At 37.9% G+C, this 11,406-nt stretch overlaps 1 protein-coding gene across 1 annotated transcript in view; it reads left to right on the plus strand.

Moving 5' to 3' along the window:
• Positions 1–9,444, plus strand: part of wnt10a (wingless-type MMTV integration site family, member 10a) — a 42,269-nt gene extending 32,825 nt beyond the window's left edge. The window contains exon 4 of the mRNA XM_039757401.1: positions 8,088–9,444. Within this exon, the coding sequence (XP_039613335.1) occupies positions 8,088–8,555 (468 nt within the window). The 3' untranslated portion in view covers positions 8,556–9,444. The remainder of the gene's footprint in view (positions 1–8,087) is intronic.
• The last annotated feature ends 1,962 nt before the right edge of the window (positions 9,445–11,406 follow it).

Raw genomic sequence — 11,406 nt, forward strand, 5'->3', positions numbered from 1 at the left:
GATGGGTTCCAGGATATTTCTTCGTAGTGCTCCTCGTCTTCAGAACTCTCTCGGGACACAGATTCCCTACCTATTTTCAGATCTCGTCTTAAGACTTATCTATTTAGATTAGCTTACACTACATGACCTTAGGCTGTACTCTTATTGCTATATTTTCAGTTCCATAGATATACAGTAGGTATACGAGGTGTGGCACAAAAGTAATGAGACTGGCAACACTGCAAGCGATCTGGCAACGCTGCACTGTTGTCCTTGATAGAGCACGTGTATCAGTACCCTCCCATAGCTCAGTGCGAGTTTCAACTCCTTCTGTTAACTACGTGATTTTTGTGACTGCTATTACTGAAGTTTTGTTTTTGGTTGTGCGTCACGCAAAATGGAACAGCGGAATTTGGAGCAACGTTGTGCCATTAAACGGCAAGTGTGACGTTTGAAAAGTTAAAACAGGGCTATGGGGAACATTCTTTATCCTGAGCTCAAGTTTTTCGCTGGCACAAATCATTTTTGGAAGGCAGAAAACACGTTGAAGATGAACACCGTTCAGGGAGGACTTCAACTTCGAAAACCAATGAAAACATCGACCGTGTGAACACTCTTGTGAGATCAGACCGTCGTTTAACATTAAGAATGTTGAGTGAACAATTAAATTTGAACAGATTTACCGTTCATCAAATTTTGACTGAACATTTGCACATGCGAAAGGTCTGTGCCAAAATGGTGCCGAAAAACTGCCCTCTCTATAACAGAATTTTTGACCTCAAAAGGCATTCCTGTAGTTCCCCAGCCCCCTTAGTCACCTGACCTCAGTCCGTGTGACTTTTTCCTTTTTCCTAAACTGAAAAATGTCCTCAAAGGACGTCATTTCGGGACTTTAGAAAACATCCAATAGAGTGTAACGGACATGCTGAAGACCATAACGGTTGAAGACTTCCAGCGCTGCTACCAACAGTGGGAACAACGTCTCCATCGGTGTGTAGCTGCCCAAGGGAACTACTTTGAAGGGGATAACATTGATGTTTGAAAAAAATAAAAACTTTGGTAAATAAAAACTCTCTCTAATTACTTTTCTGCCACACCTCGTATGTGTATGTGGACATGCATGTTTCTGTTGGTTTTATGATTTAATTATGTGTACGGTATCCTTGGGTGTTTGGAAAGGTACCTTGAAATAAAATATACTATAATCATTATTATTATGGATTGTGTACATTTATTTGCTGTCTGTATGCATTTTCCATCTGAGTTGTCTGATTTTTTTTCCCTAAAGACATTTAAATTAGATTAACTGCCAACTCTTAATTGGCCTGATAAGACTGATTGTGGCCTGTTATAAACTGTTGCCCCATTCAGAGTTTATTCTGGTTCTACACATGATGCTGCCATGATAGGCTCTGCTTTCTCAAGAACCAGAAGAGTATTAGAAGGGTATGAAAATGGACGGATCGATACAGATCACAAATGTTTTATGACATATAAAAGAAATATCTGTTTAAACCAGGGGTCTCCAACATGTTGCTCGCAAGCTACCGGTAGCTCACAACCCTTTTCCAAGTAGCTCGCCAAAGGGTTAATGAATCCTACATAAATTTGAAAACTTGATTAGTCAAATTAGGGGTGGGTGATCTTTCCAAAAAATCATATCGTGATCCTTTTAACACAAAATCATGATCACAATCTGAATTGCAATCCATCTTTTCAATGTGGCATACACGTAAGAGAATATCCGGACTCAAATTCATTAAGACCTAAGTAACACTTTATTTTAAATATCAAACAAATTTGAATTCACGTTCGAAAACATGAATAGCTCTCGGCCATTTTCATTTTCCCTCTCAGGGGAAAAAAGGTTGGAGACCCCTGGTTTAAACCATGCAACCTTTTTGTCAAAAGGCGTTAGATCATACTCTTTAATAAAAAAAAGTATCTTAGTCTTAGTCCATCTGGTGTAGGTGTAGACTTCTTCTTTACCTTGACCTTAATAGATTAAACAGCTTTGAAAATGGACAAATACCCGAAAAGAAAATAAATAAACTTCAAGAAACTTAAAATTATGAACTGAAAACAGCTCTAAAGAACAAAAAAAAGACATTTGAAAGGTACATAAAAGACAATGAAAACATACATATGAGGAAGTAAAAGAAAAATCATTAAAGTTTTTATATTTTTCATTAGTATGTCTGTAGTAGTAGACTGTTGTACTGTGTTAGCCATTATGGATGCAATGAGAAGTCAAGCAAAATGACACCTTTTATTGGATAAATGAACTGATTACCATATGCAAGGTTTCGAGGCAACCGAGGCTCCTTTAATTCAACCATACCTGATTACAACCTGTCCAAAGAAGGGGCTTCAGTTGCCTCGATTGAGTACAACCTGTCCAAAGAAGGGGCTTCCGTTGCCTCGATTGATTACAACCAGTCTGAAGAAGGGGCTTCAGTTGTCTCGATTGATTACAACCAGTCCGAAGAAGGAGCTTCAGTTGCCTCGATTGAGTACAACCTGTCCGAAGAAGGGGCTTCCGTTGCCTCGATTGAGTACAACCTGTCCGAAGAAGGGGCTTCAGTTGCTTCGATTGATTACAACCTGTCTGAAGAAGGGGCTTCAGTTGTCTCGATTGAGTACAACCTGTCCAAAGAAGGGGCTTCCGTTGCCTCGATTGATTACAACCTGTCCGAAGAAGGGGCTTCAGTTGCCTCGATTGATTACAACCTGTCCGAAGAAGGGGCTTCAGTTGTCTCGATTGATTACAACCTGTCCGAAGAAGGGGCTTCAGTTGCTTGACTTCTCATTGATATGTGAAACAATTTCAGAAGTGGATGGATAGAATGGAAGTGGATGTGCTGTTTGGTGTTCAACAGAGGATTGAAGCATAGAAAAATAAAACACCACGGACAAGCAAGTTGGAAGTTTTTCCAATCATTTAATTTTTACTTCTGAGAATGAACTTAAAGATCAGAGTACCTCACCGTTTTACTGTAACGTTCCTGCACTCCTAAACCTGGTTATTTTTAACCATGAAAATATTAACACTGTTCAGCTCGAAACATCTTTATTAGTTCTTTTCTTGAACATGTTGATATTTATGTATATAACAAGAGTAGGAATACTTCTTTTATGTTAACAAAACTGCAGTTGCATTATGTGCTTTTGGCAGTCTTAAATCTGAGCATCTGGCTTGCAGCACATTTCGATCGCCCTGAAAGTCAGCATCTGTGTGAAAACCGTAGCCGTCAAGGTCGTGATCACTGTAAAGGAGCACTTTAAGGCTGCTGCCTCATGTATTTAAAGGGTACTTCCCCACTTAATAAGGGTGGATAAACTGTGATCTGTCAGTAGTTTGGGAGGCCCTCTTTCCCACTGGAAACAAGATCTGGAGTGTTTATTGTAGGTGCTGACAGATAGCAGTAATGTACACAGAGCTGCAGTTTTCAAGACATGTAGGAAATTTTGAGAATTTGTTGAAGCATGTCAGAAACAAAAATAAACAAGCAAAATTGATAATTCATATTTTTTGACTTCATGGCATAGAATAATTCATGTACTTAATTTTTCAAAGGAGGAATGTGCAAATAAGACTAATGAAACATAGCATAAGTTTAACAGTTAATTTCAGGAAACAGCACCTTGAAAATGAGATAAACACAAGAAGATTTCTTTCTGAGATTTACTTATACAACTGATTTTGTTTGTATGAGAAACTTAACATAAATAGAAAATTAATATAAAGCATTCTGCCATGAAAATCAAGGGATGAGGTCAAGCTCTTCTTTAGAAATGTTCTTCTTTGAACAAGAAATATCACTTACTCTTTTCCTTTTAGGAGGACAATATCTTGCATTTAACGTATTTTATTGGTTTTGCATGCAGCTTACTATGAAAGGTCCAGCCATCTAACTTCTGGCCCAGACAGGCATCCCCTCTATGAAATATAATGTAGAAAATGGAGATTATTTAAAAGACCTTTACATAATTAAATAATAATGACTATCACTAAAAATGAAATTAAGAAACAAACCACGATCAGAAGCAAGACCTATAAATAATGTAGAGTCAATATTCAACATTTGCTACAAATATTTTTGTGATCTCTTTTGTACTTTGCCACTAGCAACCTCACACATTTGCAAGGTTCATGGCTATGCACAATAGAGAAAAAAATGAGAGGAGCAAAAAATGAGAGGAGCAAAAAATGAGAGGAGCAATGTGCACAAGGTTTTGCGTATCATATTAGATGCTTCACCGGTCTTGTTCACCCTACTGTAGAGCAAAGAGCTCCCCATTCATTAGTGGCAAGTTTTAATTGTTTTGTTTAACTCTTTGAGGGCTGAATATTTTTTACAAAAAACAGTTTCTGAAAAGCAATGGTTTTACACAGAAATCTACGTAAAATGTCTGTTGCTGTTGCTGTGGCTGCCAGTTTGTCAAGAATGTGCGGCAGGCTTGCTGCCAGGCTGTCTTCACGTGGCTGGGAAAGCAGCAGCGGTCACGGTCACAGTGCATTACAATCTGGTTTCTATCTCTTATCATTGTTAAGTGGCAGTCCTCCCTGGCGAACATTGTCAGTACAACGATTAGCTGGGGACCAATCAGCTGAAGCTGGAACCTCATATTGGTTTTCGATCATCTGTATCAAAATCAAAGTCCGACAAGTCATAGTCCAGTTCAGAGATAATAGGCAAAATGTCGTCAATGGAGTATTTTGCTTTACGCATTCGCTTTGATCTCTCGCTAGACGTCAGTCCCATTTTTGCTGTTGTTTGTGCCTTGCTACTCATGTCAGTGCAGGAAATCGCGATCAAATCAATGAATCTAACATTCCTTCAGTCAACGAGAGTCCAACTAAGACATAACACTTGGTTTTGTCACCGTTTACAGTTGATTACCATCATCAACTCCTCCTTTTGACAAAAGTCGACATCAGCCCTGAAAGAGTTAAACTATCAAGATTTGTGTTGCAATTATGCTTCCACAGCATATTAAAAGTACTTCAGGCTCTAAGCTCAAGCGTTCAAAGTTAGCAATGTGACTTAGCGAGACAATAAAGGTGTTAGATAAACCTCTTGCCAGAATGTCAGCTGCTACTGTTGGCCGTGAGTTTGACGTTGACAAATCGACCAGCTGGCTAGAGACTTTGAGATCGCAGCCTCAATGTTAAACATCATCTCACATCGGCTATGCTCACATAACGCCAGTATCTTTAAGGATCTCAAATGGCGCACAAAGCAGATGTCACTGAGGGATTATTTCAAGCCGATGAGTCTCATGGTAGTCTTGGCATCCTCCGACAGTAGATTTTTTTGTTTTTTTTTATTTTTTATTAAGATGTTGGCACTGAAGGTCCCCAGAATTTTAAGTGCTCTGTGTCTGTCAGGCTTTTAAATAATAAAGGGTTTGTTGTTTTTCAGGGTTCTTGCTGAAATTGTGTTTATCTCTATACATTTGTTAACAACGCCAGTATTTGGGCCATGAATTGTATTATCATAATTTGCTATTTTTGTTTGATTAACTTTCTACAGTGTGGTACTGGTTTGGATTATTGGTGATATCTGTAGCACTTTGAATTAATTGTATTTATGTACTCTTGATTGTTACATGAATATACTTTTATTATTTGCGTCATCCTATCTAATGTATATCATCCCCAAAAAGTCAGTAGGGTGACCCTAAACATACTGGAGACATCCATCGTTTTTCCTAAATCCCAGTCACTAGCAATCAAAGTAGTTTAACACGGCAGTTCTCAACCTGTGGGGCGCGCCACCCCTAGTAACAAAAAGTGGGTGCAAAGATATGAAAAAAAGAAAACAAGAATCAAAAATATGAAAAATACATCAATTGAAACCAAAACAAATTAACTTAAACTACATTCTGATCCTAGAAAAATAAATATAGAGTTAGATTAATGTTGATAAAAGTTAAGTAGGTATAATAAAACTTGTAGCGGTGTATCAGCAGCAAAAAATATAGGAATAAATTCTATTAGGGTTTCAAAAAAAACGTTAGGGGGGTGCGATTAAAACTGTTATGAAAACTTGGCTCACAAATACTTAAAGGTTGAGAAACACTGGTTTATTAATATGACCTATGGTTGGAAGAGGACTGAGCCAGGCTGATGCTGTCTTGCTTCAGGATGTGGTTTAATCATTGAAGTTTGAACTTATCGTAATCCAACTGACTCATGCCAAAAATCTCCACTTCTCTGGTAAATACATACTAATGCCTATATCTTTATGTTATGGCGGAGATGTAGGATGTATTTATTTTTGCACAAGTGACTTTTGTTGCTTGTAGACCTAAAGTTTTAATATAGGGTTTCACTCTAACTCTATCCAGTACTTGGTGGTGAAATAAAATACTTTTTCTATTTCTTCTCCTCCTTCGTTTTTTACTTTTTGGTTTTGATATCGAATACTTATTCTCTTGTACTGTGCCTTCAGCGACTTGTATCCCTGGCTACTAGATAACAAGTTTTGGCTGCAACACTTGCTAGCTTGTTTTGGAACTGCTTTTGACTTATATACTGATCTCTTTAGGAATCTCGATTTCCAAAGGCCTAATGTTTCGTTAGATCAATGTGTTTGACCGCTTTCCTGAAAAAACATTTTCTTATATTACCTTTAATGTTGGATCCATGTTGAAACCTCGGTCTCTATGACAATGTTTCTGCTCTCTCCTGTAACCTATTACTATAAAAAATTCACTCTTAACACTTCAGTAAAGTCTAGCTGACTGTCCATTGAGATCCAAGCAGTTTCACCATCTAATTGGCTAAAGCAATGGCATCAGGTCAGTTTCTCTGGCAGAATAATGCATATAAGTTGAGTCTTAGAAGAAGACTACTTAACGTATTAGTTACACATCAATGTTTACTCTTCTTGCTATGAGCAGCTAACTAATTGATTAGATTTTTAAATGTAATGAGAGTCAGAGTGTATAAATGCTAGAAGCTGATTAATCTTCTAGGCTGCTGAATACAAAAGGCAGCAAAGAAAAGGGCTACTGCTAATACAATACAGTGTTATTTTTATCATTTCATGTATTGATTAGTCTGAAACTTCACTGCACTTGTTTAATATACATATCTATAGTGTGGGGAAGGAAACTGGAGTAACTGAACAAAACCCCACTGGCCAGGTTATGAATCTACCATACTCTATTCACTTTCCACATTACCATCCACGATCTGAAATATACTTGAGTTAATTAAGAAAATGAAATCCGCTGAAATGTTCCGAAATTAGTAGGTTTGGCAGACAGATAAAGCCAACAGTTTTGTGATCATAAACCATAAATAGTGATTTACAGAATTTCTTTCTGCAGGAAGTATTCTTGCCACAAAAAATGGTCTCTAATCAGAGAAGAATGGTATCTAGTATGTCTTCTGTTGGGTGCTCCTATTAAGTAAGGAACAATGAATAGCAGATGGGTGAGCAGCTGCGGTGGACTGGCGCCCTGCCCGGGGTTTGTTTCCTGCCTTGCGCCCTGTGTTGGCTGGGATTGGCTCCAGCAGATGCCTGTGACCCTGTAGTTAGGATATAGCGGGTTGGATAATGAATGAATGAATGGGTGAGCAGGGTTGGTCTTCATCTATGCATTGTATACCGTGATACCTCTTCCCTGTTGCAAACATATGAGACCCACAAGATGGAAGCCAGACCATAAACCATGTCCTAATTGCCAGATGAGGTTAGGAGTTTAGTATATACCATGCTTGACATCGCTGAACTTGTGAGTACAGGTCAATAAAAGTTTATGGTAGTATGAGGCAGGTGAAACTATACTATATGGTAGAACAAATAACCAAAAAGAGAAAATTACTAAAAGATAAGATGGTGATACAATGAAGCAGGTACAATGCTCAGGATGTATCCCGGATGATAAGAAGTAAGATGGCTAAAATATGAGGTCTCATAGGTTTATACAAAAGGTTAACGTTTTATGCAAATTCATTTATGCAAACTTTTTGAATTTTAATAAAGAATCTTGTTTTTTATATTATGGATAACTTTCATCTTATTCAGAACAACATTATCTACAAATTTATTAGAAACATTCAGCAGTATATCTTACTTTTGTCTTGTTTACAGGCAGTAATGGATAATATGAAGAGGAAGTGCAAATGCCATGGGACGTCAGGAAGCTGTCAACTGAAAACCTGCTGGCAGGTGACTCCAGAATTCCGAGCTGTAGGTTCGATGCTCAAGGAAAGGTTTCACATCGCCACTTTAATCAAGGCCCATAATCGCAACACTGGCCAAGTGGAACATGCCCATCCACCACACCGGAGGCGAGCTAACCACAATGAGCTCATCTACTTCGAGAAGTCACCCGATTTCTGTGAGCGGGAACCTGGGTCTGATTCAGCAGGCACACAAGGAAGGATCTGTAACAAAACAAGTCCTGGCATGGATAACTGTGAAAGTCTGTGTTGTGGAAGAGGACACAATATTCTGCAGCAGACCAGGAGCGAAAGATGCAACTGCAAATTCCACTGGTGTTGTTACGTAGTTTGTGATGAATGCCGAATAACGGAGTGGGTCAGTGTATGTAAATAAACTTGGTTTACATGTACACGTACAGTATTTAAATGAATAAGACTTGGAAGGAGAATTCATTTAACAACCTGGACATACAATCTCCATGGTATCTGAAAACTGTGCGCACCCTGGAATTCAGTATTGTGTGCACAAAGTGAACACTGCACAAGTTAAATCACTCGGACTGATTTTTAAATCAGCACTGCTTTTATTTCAAAAGTCATATTTAAGTTAAATAATTTGAAGACATAATTATATTAAAGACTTTACAGTAAGCAATATTTAATGGAAATGGACTGTGCTTTTATGCAGTTTGTGCTTTTAGAATCTACAGGTTTTGACAAAGTAAATGTACAAATGGGGAAAACAAACCACTCTGACCCTGTATAAGCCATATTAAAGTCTTGTCTTGCAAATGAAATCCACATAAATTAATACAATTAAATACAAGAACAAAAAAAAAACAACAAAAAAGTGCACTGCCACAAGGATTTACTTTCTATAATAATGTGGACTATCTGCTCACACTGAATGATAATATAAAGCTAAGCCACTTGTTGTTTTTGGTCATTTTCTGGAAAACCAATGGACTTACTGACTGCTTGCTTGGTTGTGAGTGCGTGGGTGGGAGTCTGTGTGTGTGTGTGTGTGTGTGTGTGTGTGTGTGTGTCTATGTGTGTGTTGGGGGGAGGGAGGGCGATACAAAAAATGCTAAGATGCCTCAAAGTAAGATTTATTTTAAAATTTAATGTCATTTTGTTGATTTATTTTAAATTATTTTTGTGAATAACTATTTGTAAACTTGTCATGAAATTGACAATACTAAATATTAAAGGGATTTAAACGGTGCACAAATGTGTCATTTTGTGAACTTGTTACACAACAATAAAATGTCCATTTTACTTAATTTATTAAATGCCTTGTAAATATTTATTCCATTTTCTCTGTTCATTCTGCTAGAGGTCTTGGGGGGCTGCAGTCTACTGTGGCATTAATGGGCACAAGGCAGTATCCAACCCTGGACAGGGACATATAAAGAGTGTTAAAAATATATAAGATAGATAGATAGAAAGATAGTGTTTCATTATCTATCTATCTACCTATGTGATAGATAGATAGATAGATAGATAGATAGATAGATAGATAGATAGATAGATAGATAGATAGAACTGTATAATGATAGATAGATAGATAGATAGAACTGTATAATGATAGATAGATAGATAGATAGATAGATAGATAGATAGATAGATAGATAACGAAACAATATGTTACAGATAGATAGATAGATAGATAGATAGATAGACTCCAAAGGGAGACTTCAGTTTTACAGAAGCCTGAGCACACAGAGTGACAGTACGTGGAATGCATTCGGGTTAAAACCGTAAGATATATAAATAAACAAAATAAATAAAATTCAGTAGTTCCCACTGTTTTATTTGGGCTAATGTTCTGTGCCTCTCTGCGGATGAGTGGAATCCGCAGATAATACGGAACCCTATGTATACAGTCAATCTGCAGGGGTTACACGGAAATGGAAATTGCAGATAGTGAAGAAGTATTGATCCTATGGGGAAAAATGGGGTTAGATTCCAGCAGAACTCCACCTTGGGGGGTATATGCGCTAGCCCTCTGCTCTCCTCACTCGAGGCCCAGTAATGATCCTTCTACAGGTTCACCTACGGAAAACTTGTTACAACTTTTACTTCCTCTATAGTCGAGTTTGATTGTCTTCTAGGCATTTACCAGAGGCCATGATTAACCATGGGAGGGCTGATCCAAGAACCTTAGTAAACAATCCAATCGGTATTAGCGATAGGTGGTGTGTGTAGGAAGGGCAAGGACTTAATCAATGTAAGCACTCTTAGGAATATCTCAGTCATGCGGAACAATGGCAAGCCCTGGTCCCTATCACGAATGGGATTCCATGGTTTACCCATGCCTCTTGGCAGACAATGTTGATCCATTCAGTACAACACACATGCAGTGCAAAAAGATCTAAAAGCAACAACCTGTTGTTGCTGTGTGATAGGCCTCTCAGAATTCTCTTCTACTGTGCATGGTTACGAATAGGCATGAGTAAACCGCAGGTAAAATGGGTTACACTTTTGTAGACACGGATAAGCAGTTCCACAGTTAATGTATCCATGGACAGTGAGGTTTTGCTGTATACGCTTAATCTATTTTAAATTAAGATAATAAAGTGCCAGAAAAAACACAGTCTATCTAGAGCATTTATTACAGTATAAAATGGTAAATGTGTGTGTGTGTGTGTATTCATTCTTTATACAGTTCCACAATCTTGGTCCAATCTCAGTAAAATTTTACAGACATATCCCACTTTTTCAGGAACAGACAAGAGATGGCTTTGAAACCTAAGGTTAGAAACGCCATTTATTGAAGTTAGATTACATAGTTCGGCTTTAAAATTACCTGAATGGGCAATGCTGGATGCTGCTTTTAGTGTGCTATAAAATCTAGTACCAGTCATAAAGATCTCTGATAGGTGGCAATTACCTTATACTTAACATATTTAACAGGTAGACGCAGATAGCATATAAAAAGTTATTGTCCATAATAACAAACAACGAAACTAACATCAATCCCCAGCCCAAAGGCAGTCGTTCTGATTAAACACTTGGCATCTCATGATCTCATTCTACTGTGCCAACACACCACTGCATTATAGAGCATGCCTGCCATAGCTGACTATCACAACGCATACAGAAATGTTCCACCCTCACCTATAGACCTGAGCCTGCTCAAGAAATACTGTTTAGTTAACTCTGGCTCTTTTTCTTTATGACTTCAGTGCTTGTAACTCAGGACAGATTTCTGTCTAGGTTCATCCACAAGTGCTGAAATGTAT

This window comes from Polypterus senegalus, chromosome 6, assembly GCF_016835505.1.
Source record: "Polypterus senegalus isolate Bchr_013 chromosome 6, ASM1683550v1, whole genome shotgun sequence".
Taxonomy (NCBI): domain Eukaryota; kingdom Metazoa; phylum Chordata; class Cladistia; order Polypteriformes; family Polypteridae; genus Polypterus; species Polypterus senegalus.